Genomic DNA, 17,470 nt, shown 5'->3' with positions numbered 1-17,470 from the left:
CGAAACTTTTATCCACCATTCCTCCATTGCAGGCAGTGTTGGAGTTTTCCATTTTTGTGTGTTAGGATTGTAATTTTGAGGAGTCGGGTGTTGAAGAGCGCGGAGTTAAGACACTCACGAGCGCCAGTTTCAAGCTTTCGATGCTGCAGTGGTCGTCTCGGGTTGGCTGCTTGCTATTTCCCAGCCCTACATGCCGTTGTCATTAAGGGAATTGCCAAATCCAGGTTTTCTAAGAAGCACAAAGTCATTCCTGTTATCGTTACTTATCAAACAGTCAAACTAATATGGCCTATTGTGTTCCCCCTCCCAAGATATGGTCTTATCTAGATAATGCCCTCTTCAGTCTGATTATATCTCCTCTTCCATCTCCCTGCAAAGTTACCTTTCCTACCAAGTAAATTGGCTAAAAAAGACCTGGGAAATTCCTCCCCCCCCCCACTCCATCCATGCTTCCAAGCATGTTCCCTGCTGTGTTGTGAATGTCATTGGTTGCACAATTTCAGCAGGCATATACTGGCTAGTGCCTGTGCCATCAGTCATAACAACCAAATAAGCCTTTATGTACTGACTAGCTTGATACCCGTGCTCCGCTACGGTATTTAACTACTTTAAATCCAGTTGAAATACTTATAGGCATGTAACAGTCTGGGGGGGGGGGTTGAGTTGGTTTTGTAGTATAATAACATAGGACCCAAGCTTCACAAAGGTGTTTGAATAAAGCGAAGTGTGTTAATGCCAAAAAACAATGAAGTGAATTCTACAGCTGACCAATCAGAGAGAGGGGAGGTGCAAGCGGGCAGGAGCCTGCCAGCCACACAGGATATCCAGCCGCCACAGGGAGATTGGTAACCCTAGTGAACTTTTAGGGGGAAACTAGGAGGTGCATTTGACCTCAGGACACATTCAAAGGCTCCCAATAGCAACTGCAGACTGTTTAGAAAGTGGGGGCATACACAAGTGACCTCTGTGTTCCAACTGTTGGGGGCGGGGGGGGTGGATGAAGTGTGGAATGTTGTGAGCCCCAATCAGGCCACACATGCAAATGACCTCGAAAGGCTGGCCCAATCAGGGAAGAGTGGCCGAGCTGGCAGTGGACGGGGACGCAAGCAGCAGCTCAATATCATCTTGTAACACAACCGCCACATGAGATAGGTCAGTATCATTCTGTAATGGGGGGGGGGGGGTCAGCTGATGCTGGGAATGACTTGCATAAACCCACTTGTTGAGTTTATGGCAGGAGCAAGATTGGAACTGTGGACTGCATAATTAACGGTTTGGTCTCTGCCACCCAACCGTGAGTAGCTCTTGACATCTTCCTTCTTCACTCCTGGGTGAAGGCTGGTGTACTTCCAACATGTTCACAAATGTTGCTTTGCCGGCTTATGTGAATTCTCGTGGCTCTTCCCTGTCTCAGGAGCTTGCATCAGAATTATCACGCACCCCCCCCCCCCAGCCATGCTCAGGCTTGGAAGAGAACATGAACAGCTTCCCACACCGGCTTAATTCTCTTCAAGGGACATCCTCTTTCTCACTCCCCATGGCACAGAATTGGCTTCAAAGCAGTCTGAGCTGCATAAACCATCTTCCCGTCTATTCTGCTTCTCCCCCAAGGAACTAGGATGACCCTTCTCCATTTTATCCTCCAAACAACCCTGTAAGGTAGGGGAGGCTGAGAGCGACTGGCCCAAAGGCACCCAGAAGTTTCATGGCAGAATGGGGATTTACACCCAGCTTCCCAGTTGGACACCCCAGTTAACAAACAGGTAGTACTTAAAAGCCGAGCATGGGAAAGTACTGGGTGTACTTTCCCATACATTATGCCATACTGGCACACCAAAGTATGCAGTTTTAAATCCGTGTCATCTGTACCACAATGCACTTTGCTCCCAATCCGTGGGGCAGCTCTTGGGAATTCTGCCTCTCCAGTGCAACATCTTGCAAATTCCTCGGCTGCGCTTCGTGTTAAGCAGGCTTTTGCTCCTTTGCACTGTTAAGTGCTATTCGGCAGTCAGGCAGCCATAGGGCTTTTTTCTTGTGGCTTTCAAGGAAATGTTGGGCAGCTCCAGGCAGCTCCAAGAGGTAATATTTAGGGACTCCTAATCCTTTGGGTTTAGCCTCTGGTTTTTTTTTTTAATAAAGGGGATTTTTTTTCCTCTGGGGAGAAAGCATTAGGCCATGAAGCAGCCAGCATCTTGCAGTCTCTAACTGGCGGAAACGGCAACTTAATTGATTATCTTAGTACGGCGCATGTGAGCAGCGCATGTTTGGCTCTCTTTGGGGTGATGTTCGGCCCACTGGACTGCATGGCATCTCCTTTGACTTTTGAGAGACTGCATTTTATAGGGTGGAAGGGGAGAGTTGGAGTTCCCATTCCACAGATGAGGAGTTAGCCAGGACGGATCTCTTCAACGCTGTATTAAAAGTGTGTCAATAGCTTGGTGCATATGATCTTTGGGGGGGGGGTGTCCGTAGCTCTGCGCATATGATCCTTGTCTCTGAATGGCTGATGAGCGGCCAAGAGAGGAAGGAGTGAAGCAGTCGCATGTCCTGAGACCTGAACCGGGTACTGGGTCGCATCTTGCAAATCTCTTGTGCTAATGATCTCTCTGGCTGGTGAGGCAAGAGGCCCCTGGCACCAGCAGCCGGCTTCTTGCACGGGGCGGGGGGGGAGTGCAACTATCAGTGGGATGGATTTCCTAGAAGGAAATTGCCTTCTAGAAAGGCAGGTGTGAACACAATCCCTATAACACCTTTTATTAGGACCAACCTAATGGCGCTTAGCTGTGAGTACTCCAGAACTTTTCTTCAAGCTGGACGGTGCCAAAACAAACAAGCAAAACCCACTCCAGTTAACAAACAGGTAGCCCTTAAAAGCAGAGTATGAGAAAGTACTGGATGACACATGAGATCCAAAATGTAGCTTGTAAAATATCAAAACTTGCGCAAGCATTCAGGGCTGGTTCAGTTGTAATGTTTTATTGCTGTGGGGTTGCTTGTGCCAATGGGCCTGTTGCTTGTTTTGGATACTTCCCGCTTCAGATGTAACATCTTTAGGGTTGCCAGCCTGGAGATCTCCCAGTATTACAACTGATCTCCAGATTATGGAGATCAGGCACCCTGGAGGAAATGGTTGCTTTGGAGGTCCCTTCCACCCCCAAATCTCCCAAGAATTTCCCAGCCCAGAGCTGGCAATCCCATACATCTTTCCTACATGAAAAACACCTCAATTCGTTCAAGATGGGTAGCCATGTTGGTCTGTCTGTAGCAGTAGAAAAGAGCAAGAGTCCAGTAGCACCTATGAGACTAACAACATTTGTGGTCAGGTATGAGCTTTCGTGAGTCACAGCTTACTTCTTCAGATACAGCTAGAATGTGAGTCCATCTGTCCTATATCTTGGAGAGTGGAGTGATTACAGAAGCAAAATGATAATAGCCAGTGAATGACAAAGGTAGGCATGATTGAATAGGGTGAGGTATGCCGAGGGGTAGTGGGTGTGGAGTAGAGGTGGGCACGAACCAAAATTCGTCACAAACTGGGCCAGTTTGTGGATCGTGAACCAGCGGTTCATCAGAGCCCATTTCTGACGAACCACGAACTTTAGGCTGGTTCATTTGGTTCGTTTTTTCGGTTTGTCACTGCAGACAGCCTGACGCCAATCAATCAGTTTCCTAGGCAATGGGGGAGATGGGCTTTCTGCAGCCCCGGAAGTCACCTTCTGCTCCCCTGGAAGTGACATTTTCACAAACCAATCAATCAATTTCTTAGACAACAGGGGGATGGACTTTCTGCTGCCCTGGAAGTGATGTTTTCATGAACCAAACAAACCTGTTCGCAAACCAGGGCAAGTTCATGAAAGTTCGCGGTTCATGAAACACGATGAACCATGAACTGCACTGTTCTTTTCCCCCCGGTTCGTGCCCACCTCTAGTGTGAAGAAATCAGCATTGGTAATGAGAAAGGAAGTCTATGTCTTGATTCAGTCCAGGTGAATGTATTGTCTTGAGCTTCATTATCAAAAGCAATTCGGCAGTCTCCTACTCTCCCTTTGAAATTTTTCTGCAGGAAAACTGCTACTTTTAGGTCAGCAACTGAATGTCCCGGAAGGTTAAAATGTCCCCCCACTGGTTTTTGAATGTTTTGACTTCTCATGTCACACTTACGTCCATTAATTCTTTGTCGAAGGGACTGGCCAATTTGTCCAGTGTAGAGAGTGGAGGAGCATTGCTGGCATTTGATGGCATAAATCACGTTGGTAAAAGTGTAAAAAGAAAACGGTAGGATGGTTAGTTGCACATTTGTCTTATTAGAGATGTATGCCTGAGAAGCCCTTCCTGACGGAAGGCGTTGAGCGCAGGCGTGCAGCTTGTTTGCCCAGCGCAAGAAGGCATCAATGGACCTATTCTCATCTCTCTTGGAAATGGTCCAGAAAGCGCTTCTTGCACAGCAGAACTCATTTAGCCTTTAGGTTTCCTGAAGACAACTCTGCCAGGTCTTAATTGTTATTAACCGAAAGTGATTTGTTCTGGCAGGCTAGTCTTGTTAGTTTGGGAAGATCTTTTATTTTAAAACTGGCAAGAATCCTGTGAGTTGAAACTGGAAAAGCAGGATATAATCTACAACCCTGAAAAACGGGCAGGCACAGCAATCCGGGATGGCACAGCTGGTGTGGACCGGCCCAATAATTTGGCTGGCTCTGGAGACATGAGCAGCGTCAAAGTGAAATTCCCCATTTGTCGAGAGTCTCTCTGGTCTTATGGTCACTCGGTCTGTGTCTGCCTTCCAGACTTCCCCAAGGATTTGGAACACAAGCCTGACCATCACCGGCGAGGTTCTCTCTGCGACCGGCATTGCGTTGCCGTTAACAGTGCCCAGGTAGATCTGGGCGACCTGCACTCTGGATCCCATCCGCACGGCATCCTCACCCCCAGGATCGTGCCAGGTAAGAGGGAGCGGTGAGGGACGCCTGCTCTAGCGCTTGGGCTTTGGGGAGGGACGCAAAGAAGCAGCATTTTTCTGGCCTCTCTTCTTGCTTCTCAACCCCTTAGCAAAGGGGTTGCGGGGTGAGGGGTCTAGAATCCCCTGCACTTATTAAGGACGTGTATCTCCTGTGCAGCAGGGGGGCAAGGGGGCAGCACGCCCAGGGCAGCCAGGCCAGCACGTGAGCATCCTTCACATACAAGCCAAGGGGCCCAGTGGTGGAGGACCTGCTTTGCATGAAGAAGGGCCCTGGCTGGCCCCATTCCTGGCCTCTTCAGTTTAAATATATATATATATATGGTAGCAGAGCTTGCACAGCTCTTTTCCTGAGGGTCTGGAGGGGGTAGGCTAAGGGCACTAGATGTCCCAAAGGTCTGTCTTGGTGGGGGGCAGCCTCATTGGTCCATTGCCTTCCACCTTTAGCCCTGTGCACAACTTACAGTGGACATACGTACACTTGTATGTAGGGCATGCGCTTGCTTTTTCTTTATACATGTGTTGAATATTCTCTTGTTACGTTGCACGCATGCACAGCTGAATGTGGGACTGAAGCCTCACAATTCTCCTAGACCTAGTCCCCAATTTCTTTTGTCAGTGGAACGCTTGTTGGCTCTTTTTCCAAACATGTATGCACGTTACGGGCAGGATGCGCATGTGTTCAGCGTAAGTTGTGAACTCCGCCAGCAGGCGAAGACTTTGTTTCCCCAAGGACCCATGCTTCCTCCCTATGTTCTAATTGCTGTTTTTGTCTTTTTACATGTATATTTTACTTTGGGTTTTTAATGGGCTTGTTTGTTTATTTATTTATGTCATTTATAGTCCGCCTTTCTCACTGAGACTCAAGGCGGATTACACAGCATGAGATTAGTACAATCAGTATCAAGTACATTTCAATACAGTATCAAGGACATTTCCATAAACAATGCCATAGGGTAAATAGATACAAGTTCAAAAGACAGAGTATCAGCAAGAATCCAATACAGAGTAGAAAAAATACTGAAGCAGAACATAATCAGCTCTAGGACTAACATTAGACAACATGGAGCACTGGTGGTACATAGGAGTACATATTTAAAGCAGCAGATAATATGTAAGGTAATATAGTGATGAAGTCTATGGTCCCTAACTCATTAGTGAAGCATCTGAGACCCCCTCCCTACAATACAGCCCTCCCATTTGAGTAAAAAGCCTTTATCATGTCTTTTTCTTTACTTGTGAGCTGACTTAGTGGTAGTGATGCCAGCTCCAAGTTGGGAAATTCCTGGAAGTTTTCCGGGGTGGAGCCTGAAGAGCGTAGGGTTGAGTGGAAGGGTCTCAGCAAGGTATAATGCCATAAAGTCCACCCCAGCAAAGCAGCCATTTTCTCCAGGGGAACTTCTCTCTGTGGCCCAGGGATCCGTTGAAATTCTGGGAGATCTCCAGCCACCACCTGGAGGCTGGCAACCCTAAGTAGTGGCCCTGGTTGGAAAGAAAAGCAGGATATAAATTCTGTAAATAAATGTCTTAGAGATGTTCGGATTAATTTAGTAGCAGTCAAAAGACAGTTTATCTGTTCATGGGGCTCCAGAGAAGTTTCTCCTCCCAGGAGCCAAGACCCACTTCAGATGTTCGGTGGTGCTGACCTGGAGTGGTAGAGGACTATGGTAAGGCCCTCCTTTCTGCTCCACAAAAAAATTTACACTGTGATCTAGGCTCCAGGTGAATCTCTCCAGGCAAGCTGGGTGCTTCCTAAAAGAGAGGATAGCTTGAAAAAACCAGAAGATCTTTTTGCTGACGGCTTATTCGTGGCAGCAATTGCAAAATTGGGGAAGAGCCGCAGGGCCTTTGTAGTGGTGGCTCCCGATCACGTAGCAGAGGCTTTTTCAACTCTCATCCCTGTTTCTTTTAGGAGGCATATGCAAAGACACCTTATTCAGAAGTCTGCTCACCCATCAGAACTGAACGGCAGGTGGTTCTTAACCCGCTACAGTCACAAGTCCTTGTTAATTTAAAATGTTTATAGAGGGGAAGCAGTTGCACTTTCAAGAAGGGTGAGCAGTCATAGCGATGATGCTTGTAAGGGATATTCCAGACCTCTCCCAGAATGCTCAGCTTTTTAAAAGGAAAATATTGCTATCCTTTTTCTGCAAATAGACAAAAGTGCATGAATGCATTAGTCCACCCACTTTCTCTGCCAGAAGCAAGCCTGTTTATCGGGATGGCAGGCGAAGGCTTTGTAGTTAAATTAAATTACTCAACACGTTACCATTTCTTTAAAAAAAGTGTATATGCTGCTTTTCTGGGTAACAGGCATTTAGGGTGGCTTACAATATAAAAAACACTCGTACTTGAAACAGAACAGTAAACAAAATCCTTGAGTATTTTATTCTTAGGGTTTGGCATTTACTTTTATGGTTCCGCTATTGCTCTTTTTCTACCTCTCATCCCACACCTGAATGCCTGAGCTGGCTCTTGGAGCTAAGAATGAGCCATGGGCTTAAAAGGTTTTTCCTTAATTTCGTGAATGTGCTTGAAAAATTTATATTCTAACTTCCTACAGTTCAAAGTGAGACATAATCAATTATCACCCAACGACAACCACCATTGGACACTGTTATGACCCTTGCTTTGTCTTGGGTAGATTTTACCTTTAATCTTCACCTGTCTCACACCAAGCATTTAAAGACACATGCACACATTTACTTGAAATCATTACAGACACATTTTCTGTTTTGCCGGGTTGCATTTTTATTTATTAGTTGAAGCCTTTGGGAAGGCTTCGAGCATACACTTCTGGGCCACCCCAGAACCAATCAGAAGCCACAATTTCAGTCAGATTGGGCCGGTTGTGCAGCCGTGCGGCGGCGCCTGTTACAATGCAGTCCTCACCGGGGGCTTCTTTCTTCCTGTGCCTTTCTAGTGATTTCAAACTCTTCCTTCTGCCCTCTGCACTCCGAGGAAGTGCAAACGTGCGAAACCTGCCTCACGAAAACCACCATCACGGCTGAGAATGAAGTGGAGGCACACAAGCTTTCCAACAACTACATGGTAGGGTTGTTGCTGTCGGGCAGAGCCCCTGATTTGCATGGTAAAGGCTTGGGGGGTTCAGTCCAGTTCCAGGTGAAGGATCTCACATGATGAGGAAAGCTTTTCTCTTCCTGAGACCCTGGAGAGCTGCTAGCAATCTGAGCATACAAAAACCGACCTTGGTAGATCAGAATCATGACTTGGTAGACGTCATCTTCAGGGTTTGTCCTGTTGCTACTCTGGGAGGCAAAGGGGGAATGCAAAACTCCGGGTGGAGGGTGGCTAGGTGGAGTTGACCAGTTTTCCTTTGAGGGTAAGGAGAACCCTTCACCTGGACTGTAAATGTCTCTCGGTATGGAACATGGCAGAAGAGGGACACGCCCTGTTCTTTGGTGGCTTTCTTTGTCTTGAAGGAGAGGAGGCAAAAAGAAAAAAGAAGAAAAGTCTGCTCCGTCTTGGTGCATTTGGCAATTGGGGGAAAGGTGAAAGGGCGTGTTAACTGTGCTGCAAACGAAGGAACTGTTTGCTACAACTGCAAAAAATAATCTGGCCAGAGGAGGAGAACATGGTTTTGGTTTTGTGAATTGATTAAATATTTTTATTCTGCTTTTCAGTCTGAGCACCCCTGCCTTTCCCCTGCCTGAGTGGTAGACAGACTTTTAAAAAATGTATTATTTTTTTTAAAAAATCCTCTCTTAGGAGAGCAAAACGGTTGAAAACTGACCAGAATCCAAGGTGGGAATTGCTCAAATGCAGGTGGAGCTTTGGGCCACAGGTAGAGCACCTGCCGGGCTTGCAAAAGGTCCCAGATCCCCTCTTCGGGATCCCCTCCAGTTAAAAGGTTCCGGCAGTTCTGTTCTGATCTGACCTGAGATCCTCAGCCAGTCAGAGGAGGCAAGACGATAGATCAGTTCGACGACTTGATATAAAGCAGCTTCATACGTTATATTAAAAACCCACCGTAACAATTTTCAGAAAGTACAAGGAAGAGGAGATCCCTGAATGCTCCAAATTCCCTTTCTGCATCATTGCTTGGAGTCTTCACTCTTCCAGTATATCAGCGCTACACAACTGGTGGTAGTTTCCCCCCCCCTTCCCTTTTAACTGCTGTGGCATTTCTCCTTTCCCCCCACCTTCCCTGGCAAAATTTTGGTGGCTTCTGGTGAGAGTTAATCATATTTCATCCACGTCTCCTGTCCCTTCCTTCCTCCCCACCCCCAAACCTTAACAGTTTCCAGGATTCCCCAGAGAGGGAAATGGTAGTAAACTGGCTTACGTCAACAGAGCTGATCTGTTTTTTGTTTTTGCTCAACAGTTTGGCTTTAAGAAGTGGAAGAGCCACGTGACAGCCAGACCTTGGGAAGACCGCTCTGAAATTGTGAAAGAGCTCTACTCGGATCTGAATGTCATTAAAAGCTCGGCAGGTGAGAACCAATCCGCCGCTGCTCGCCGAGCTTGGCGAAACCTGGGAGGCTAGCTTCGGGCTGGACTGAACTGCTCATGGCAGCCTCTTGTCTCCTGCTGAGAGATGCAAAACTGGAGAACTTTGGGCCTGAAGCCTCTTACGACAATGAGCGCAGCATTCGAGGAGTGCTGCAGAACAAGCAACAAAAATCCTGTGATGTTTGACTGATGTAGTAACTTGAGACGCTTCAATTGCTGTGTCCAAATCCTTGCACAAATTCGAAGACGGAGAGTAGAAGGGGGAGAGAAGTCTCTTTCGCTTGATCCTACCCATAATGTGTGTTGAGTAGGGTTGCCAACTCCTGGTTGGTTTGGAGGGCAGAATTGGGGAGGACGGGATTTGGGGAGAAGAGGGATCTCAGCAGGGTATAATGATATAGTCTCTCCTCCCCCCCCCCCCCCCCCGCGCTGCCCTTTTCTCCAGAGGAACTGATCTCTGTCCTCCGGAGATTGCTGAAATTTTGGGACATCTCCAGGTTCCACCTGGAGGTTGGCAGCCCTAAATAGGACTGGTGACCTCAAACCATGCGCGGTCCTGGGCATGGGTGACTCTGGAGATGAGATCTACAGCCGAGACCTGCTACCCCTGGATGGGAGTGCCAGCGTCCGTGGCAGCAGTTTTGCACTGTGGCTTCCTGTGGCCTCTGAGCTGCTTAATGTGCCAGCTCTTGCCGTGGCACGTCTGAGGTGGTGCCCAGCCTGAGATAAACTTTGTGTTCCCCCAGGCAGGACTGTCACATGTGGCAACCTCTCCTACGTGCTCTTCTTTGGATGGTGGCTCTCCTTGCTCTACGTCCTGATCTCTCTCGTGATGTTCCTCACGGTGGTGGGGGCCCCATATGGTGAGTAGAGCAAAAACTCCATGGATTGCCTTCAATCCAGTTTTGGCTAACTGGGTATTCAGTTCCCTCTGTTGGAAAAATGGAAAGGGGGGGGGGATACCAATTTATGGGCGAAATAGCAAAGAGTCCAGTAGCACCTTTAAAACTAACCAACTTTATTGTAGCATAAGCTTTCGAGAGCCACAGCTCTCTTCGTCAGATGTAGCATCAGCTTTCAAGAACCACAGCTGTCTTCATCAGATGCATCATCAGCTTTCAAGAACCATAGCTCTCTTCGTCAGATGCATCATCAGCTTTCGAAAGCCACAGCTCTCTTCGTCAGATACATCGTCAGCTTTCAAGAAAGTTGACGATGCATCTGACGAAGAGAGCTGTGGCTCTCGAAAGCTTATGCTACAATAAAGTTGGTTGGTCTTAAAGGTGCTACTGAAGAACACATGTCAGGAGATGCAATGTTAGCCAGGAAGGGTAGTTTAAAAACACAGAGCCGGCGGCAGGGCAGAGGCTATACACTGGAGCTGTGTGAAGGGTATGTGAAATGCCAGAAGGGAAACCTGCCCTTTATAACCTCTCCAGGTCCAAGCCCTGCTCTGGAAGGCAGCTCCAACCCATTTCCATTCATCACTGCCCTTTGGTTACCATCCCACAGTTTTAGACTGGAGAGGTGAGATTGACAGAATCTTTGAGGAGGTGAAGATGAAATTTTCAAACCCTCTGAGGAACGATCTCCACTGGCTCTGTCTTCTAAAACTACGCATCCTGGCTAACATTGTGTCTCCCTACACTTATAAACACACGCCGAGGCATCTCATACAGAGAGACTCTGAAGTTCATCAAGCTTGCTTCACAGCACCACCGGGCTACACACAGCCCCAAATTTTAGTACCCCAGATGGGGATGAATTCTGTGCTGGAGATTTGGGAAGAATCTCAGTAACCCTTTGTGGATTGGGAGTGGAGCAGAAACCTCCCAGCCCAACATCCCCTTCTGTACAATTATAGTGGCTATTAAGAGGACCCCAGCATCGTGCGAAGACCTCTCCCACCCTTATTTAAGGGCCCCTTTGTAGCATTCGGGGTGGCAGTTTGGGAATGGGTGGGTAGGAGGAGATGAGCCAAGCCAAATACAGACAAGCCCATGGCTGCGGCTTCTGGTTTGGGTTTATCCAGGGCTCATTTCAAGGGGGAACGCACAGGAACGCAGTTCCAGCAGTTCCCCAGAGGTCACATGTCATGCCCCGGCCACCTGACTCGGCCATTTTGGGCCCGTTTCGGCCTGGATTGGTCCTGAAACAGCCAGGATGAGGCCTCTGACAGGTGGTGGATCACTCTCCTGCTCATCAGTGGCCCAATCCTGACCATTTTGGGCCCCTTTTCAGCCATTTTCGGCCCCTTTTTGCCATTTTGGGCCCAATTTCGGCCCTGAATGGCCAGCATAGGTTATGTCAGGGGGTGTGGCATATGCAAATCAGTTATACTAATGACACACTTCTGCTAATGGCAAGAGGCGTGGCATATGCTAATGAGTTCCTCCAGCTCTTTTTCTACGAAATGATCCCTGGGTTTATCTATATTTCTGCAAATCAAATCTATCTGCCTCACAGGTGCATCAGCCTATGAAATAAAGCAACAAAGGCAAGTCCCTGCCCCAAAGATCTTACATGCTACAATTTGGCAGCTGGAAGAGACTAAAGGGGAGGGATTTGGGCAGGGAGAAAAGTAAACTAAGGCAAGCTTAGCTCTGTTGCAGTGTTGGTCTCCCATATGTGTTGGGCCCTCTTCCATCTAAAGTCAGGTGTTTTTTTAAATCCCAAGACTTTCTCTGGGTCACTATGTGCTTTGGAGTGTTACGAGTTGGATTCTGGTGTTGGAAATCGGAAATGCCAGTATTCCAGCTTGGAGCCCTTCCTGGCAGCCAGAGACTCAGAGGAGACCCCCCTACCTTGCTCTTAATGGTGTTTGGCCCTTGAGCTGTTGAACAAACTGTCCAGATGTGGTCCAGCACGCTGATGCTCCCAATAAAAAGGTAAAGGTGCAAGCACCGAGTCATTACTGACCCATGGGGGGATGTCGCATCACAACGTTTTGTTACGGGGTGGTTTGCCATTGCCTTCCCCAGTCATCTACACTTTACCCCCAGGAAACTGGGTACTCATTTTCCAACCTGGGAGGGATGAGTCAACCTTGAGTCGGTTACCTGAACCCGGCTTCCACCAGGATCAAACTCAGGTTGCGAGCAGAGCTTGGGCTGCAGTACTGCAGCTTGCCACTCTGCGTCATGGGACTCCCAATAAACAATTATAATAATAACAACATTCATTTTATATACCACCCTTCAGGATGACTTAACACCCACTCAGAGTTGTTTACAAAGTATGTTATTATTATCCTCACAACAACAATCACCCTGTGAGGTGGGTGGGGCTGAGAGAGCTCCTAGAAGCTGTGACTGACCCAAGAACACCCAGCTGGCTTCAAGTGGAGGAGCTGGCTTCAAGTGGCTTCAAACCCAGTTCTCCAGATTAGAGTCCCATGCTCTTAACCACTACACCAAACTGGCCCTCAGTCTGTGGGCCAAACGACAAGCTCCTGTGGATCAGATTTGGCCTCCAGTTTGCATCTTGCTCCCCCTTCTCTAAAGAAGATACTGTGGCTAAATAAGCTAGTTTGGTGTAGTGGTTAAGAGCGGCAGGACTCTAATCTGGAGAGCCGGGTTTGATTCCCCGCTCCTCTGCTTGAAGCCAGCCGGGTGACCTTGGGTCAGACACAGCTCTCTCGGAGCTCTCTCAGTCCTACCCACCTCACAGGGTGTTTTGTTGTGGGGATAATAATGACATACTTTGTAAACCGCTCTGAGTGGGCGTTAAGTCGTCCTGAAGGGCTATTGGTCTGCAATACACTCCTCTGTTCTTTTAGCTGCAGGGTTCGTGGGAGCACTTCCAGGTAATGTCCAGGGGCTGAGGCTCCATTCAGGCTGTGATGCTAGCTAGACCGGCTAGGAAGATGAGCCCCAGGCTATTCCTCTGCCCTGCTCCCTGGATCACTCCCAAATGCAACATCCGGTTGGATGTCTTACTTTTAGATGCCTGTATTTTGTATCCTACCTCGAGACTTGGCAAGAAAGGTCGGCTCCGAAGGAGGCCCTGCTTTGGGTGCCCCCACCGTCTAAGGCTAGACTGATGCAGCTCGAGAAAGGGTCTTCTCAGCTGTGGCACCCAAATGGTGGAATCCCCCTTCTATTAGTGGCATCTGCAAGTGGGCGATGATTTTCTTTTTCTTCTTTTTTTTAATAGAAATTTTATTGAATGGGTTAACATATTACATAATACACAATACATACTTATTTACCCTTATAATTACAGTATATGCCCCCCCTCCCTTCCCCCTCCCCCTTTTCCCTTTTTGACTTCCAACAGCACTAAACCCCCTTAATTTCTTATCGTTATCTCTAATTACTATGTAGTCCCTATTATCTAAGGTGAAGTTCACGTTCATTCTCATGGCTCATATTACTTAATAACTATCTAGAGTCCACAGTTGTCCTCTCACATCCCATTTATTTTCCACTTAGTCCTTAAACTTCTTCCAGTCAGTTAAAAATTCATTCGGATTCTGCTCTCTCAATTTCCTTGTCAATTTGTCCATTTCCGCCACGTGCAACAGCTTTTGGATCCATTCCTCAACTTCTGGTATGTCTTCTTGTTTCCATCATTGTGCGTACAAGATTCTTGCTGCCACAGTCATATAACATAACAGAGTTCTGTCCCTCATGTTAACTTCTTGCATATTCAATCCTAGCAACAGCATTTCCGGGCTCTTCAACAAATTACATTTCATAATTAACAGCATTTCTCCATAAATCTTAGACCAAAACATTTTGGCCTTTTCACAGGTCCACCATATATGGTAAAAGGAGCAATGATTTTTCTGGCTCGCCTTCCTTCCTATTCACGTGCTGCCTTGGTGACCCCAAATTGGGTGGAAAGGTGGCTTAACAGTGTTTTAAATACATACAGCTTGACTTTCCTCAAGAAGCATTTGGCTCTTAGACCCATGTGGGCAAGTGTGGGGCCCCATTCTGCCTGAATCTGAGCTGGTATCTTCCCTGTCTTCCTGCAGGAAAGCTGTGTTGGAAACTGGCCGGCTACTTCTTCTGGCCTTTTGGAAAAGCGATTCAGAAGGTAGGAAGAAGGCGGAGGATGCAATCCTGGTTGGGGCGAAGCTTGCAAGCTGCACGTACGGAGTGGAACGGCTGATTTGCACGGGGTGGCTGTGAATGGGGTGCACTGAAGAGGCACCTGCGGGGTTGGGGTGTAGTAAGGATGTGGGGCAGGGGTGGGCATTTGCTTGGGGTGGTAAAATGCACATTTCCTTTGGTCTCCGCATAAGCACAGTGCAGAGAAACTTCCTAAAGTATTTGATTCCAACACGAGCACTTCCAGCTGCCCACCTGGCGTTCGAGGGAGGGTGCTGATTTGGCAGGCTGGCCACCCGGGGCTGGGTTTGCCATGGGGTGGCATCTTTGCCATCTTCCATTGTGGAGCCAAGAGATGGCGCTCTGAATGCTGCGCTGGCCAGACTCGTCTCTGGCGTTTGTAGCTTAACTGGATGCACAACTATTCTGGTGCGCAACATCCCTTGGACTGTCAGGTTGTATGCCCCGGTTCTACAAGAGGTCTCTGTCCTTTCCTGTCTCCATATCTCACAGACCAAAGTTTACAGTCAAAACTGCCATGTGAGGTTCAGCAACTACGACACCATTGCGGAAGTGAACGAGAGCAAGGAGACGGCTCCGCTTCTCATCCGAAAGGGGCCGGTTTGCAAGGACTCCTCCGTCTCTCACTGGGTAAGGCGAGGGGGAGCTTGTTTGGGGTTGTCTTAATTTTTTCCCCCGTTGGGTTTGAACCAAATGAGTGGCAGATTCGGCTCCTGAAATCCCTCCGGAGGTAGCTTTTTCGTATCTGTCGGGACCAAGGGTCTTTCCTTCTAAAGTGGAGTTCCTTGCAACTTAGTTCTTGGCCATGGAGGTAAAACTGGAAGTCCTCAGTTCAAATCCCCTCCATTACAAACTTATTAAGTGGTCTTAGAAAGTTACCTCCTACAATATGGAGCGAGTAATACCTTATGAGACTTTTGGAAGGATTTCATTGCACAATTGTGTACAATGGGGCTTTTGAGCATAATAAATGGTGCGTGTTGGACTCTGTGTTTGAGGAGTAAATGTATGGGGGGAGGATTTCCGGCAGCCTTTTTCTTATGTAGTAAGGGAAGTGGAGAGAGAGAAAATACTCAAAGCTGTAAACTATATGAAGGCTGGAATTGAGGATTTTGAGGCCTTCAGTGGACTGAGGGCCAAGCTAGAAGTGACGAATTACACTTGAATGGCAAGTGAACAGACTCACCTGTATTCCTCCCTGTTTTCTTGCACTCCACTCGATCACTATGTGATCACTGTTCACGTTTGAGCATAATAAATGGTGCATGTTGGGACTCTGTGTCTGATTGAACACTGTTCACCGTTCACTAAGTGATCGAGTGGAGTGCAAGTGAACATGCAAGTAAACATGTAAGTCTGTTCACTTGCCATTCAAGTGTAATTCATCACTTCTAGCTTGGCCCTGAGAGCAGCACCAAAGAGATCTGGGATGACTCAGGATGTGGGAGAGGAAATGGGTAATGAAGGCGAGATTTGTGAAGGAAAGCTTACACTAAGAGCCAAGCTACAAGTGATGCCTGACACAGGTTGGACACTTGTCAGCTTCCCTCAAGTTTTGATGGGAAATGTAGGCATCCTGGTCTTGCAGCTGTAATGGAGAACTGGGCTGTAAAACCAGGACGCCTACATTTCCCATCAAAACTTGAGGGAAGCTGACAAGTGTCCAACCTGTGTCAGGCATCACTTGTAGCTTGGCTCTAAAAGATCTTTACCCACCTAGAGTCCCATCGTTTGTCAATTTCTTTTCCAGTTTTTGTATGCTATCATGAGGGTTAGAAATTTGATGTGCCTGTGTGTGCGCCTGTGACCTATTGATCATTTTAAAATCAAAGCTAGCAGCTTTGGCCAGTGCTTTTATAGTGAAATCCTACGCAGAGTTACTCCAGTCTAAGCCTGTTGATTTCAGTGGGTTTGGACTGGAGTAACTCTGCTTAGGATTTCACTGAAAATGTCACTCCCTGGCAGTTAGGTCCCTCAAATTCTCCACAGTTAACACACAGGTGTTCCAGTTGAAGCAACTTTATCAGAGATCCGTACAGTCCAAGGTGTTCACACAAAGGTAGCAATTGGCAGAACTGACTATTCAAAAAGGGCACTGCTAGTTATAGGGAAACTTCTCGCCCTTTGGGTCCGTTGACGTTCTGGCGCAAAAACCCCAAAGAGTTACATAGGAACTGAATAGTTTGGGCTAGACAGAGTACAGAATGAAATCATCTCAGACTCTGAGAAAAGATACATCGCTCGCTGCCCGCAGCTTGCATCCGAGGACACTTACCCTAGAAGTGAAAGTAAATACTTGCAACAGATAACAGTCAACCCCCACTGGTCCAGTACATTACATGTTAGCAGTTAACACACTCTCAGATGAATTGTGCAGTATACAGAATACAACCTTAGCAAACAGTTACGATCAGTACAAAATGCAAAACACGTTAATGGCAGATATGCAGGCATACATGAGGTAAAGTCTGCTAGGAATCTATGCCTGTTGCCCAGCCTTTGCTATGCCCCTGTCCTTTCTTCTCCCAGTGGCGTGTGAGCACTTACGTCTGGCTCTTCATGGGTTACCCATTCCTCTGCCTGGCCCATGGGCTAATCTGCTCCATCTCCTGGCTTTTGGTCTTCACCATCCCCATGGCCAAGATGAACTATCGTATGATCACCAGGATCCTGCTGCTGCCCCCAGAGCGTGTCCATGTGCAGCGCCTGCGGAAGGTAAGAAAGGGGACAGGTCAAGAGAGTTTCTCACTCCAATCAAGGTAATCCATCTCTGCCTCCCTGTGTACACTGTGTTGTACAGGTGTTTTGCAAAGGGTGGCACTCTAGTACCCTAGATAATTTTATGCCATCTTTCTACATGTACATTTCTTTTTTTAATTTTATTTTCAAAACAAAGAGGGATACAGGAAAAAGAAGGGATAAGAGGGTCCAGGGAACAGTAGGATTTTGCACCACACGATCTGTT

General features: G+C 47.5%; 1 protein-coding gene across 1 annotated transcript in view; it reads left to right on the top strand.

Annotated features, from left to right (window-relative positions):
- LOC129336045 (uncharacterized) overlaps nt 1-17,470 on the top strand; it is a 38,609-nt gene that overhangs the window by 4,203 nt on the left and 16,936 nt on the right. The window contains exons 2-8 of the mRNA XM_054989012.1: nt 4,785-4,940; nt 7,878-8,005; nt 9,300-9,408; nt 10,174-10,290; nt 14,409-14,470; nt 14,998-15,135; nt 17,035-17,220. Of these exons, the coding sequence (XP_054844987.1) occupies nt 4,785-4,940; nt 7,878-8,005; nt 9,300-9,408; nt 10,174-10,290; nt 14,409-14,470; nt 14,998-15,135; nt 17,035-17,220 (896 nt within the window). The remainder of the gene's footprint in view (nt 1-4,784; nt 4,941-7,877; nt 8,006-9,299; nt 9,409-10,173; nt 10,291-14,408; nt 14,471-14,997; nt 15,136-17,034; nt 17,221-17,470) is intronic.

The sequence above is a fragment of the Eublepharis macularius genome, chromosome 9 (assembly GCF_028583425.1).
Source record: "Eublepharis macularius isolate TG4126 chromosome 9, MPM_Emac_v1.0, whole genome shotgun sequence".
Taxonomy (NCBI): domain Eukaryota; kingdom Metazoa; phylum Chordata; class Lepidosauria; order Squamata; family Eublepharidae; genus Eublepharis; species Eublepharis macularius.
The sequence above is the reverse complement of the archived record's forward strand: the minus strand, read 5'-3'. Positions and strand labels throughout refer to the sequence as shown.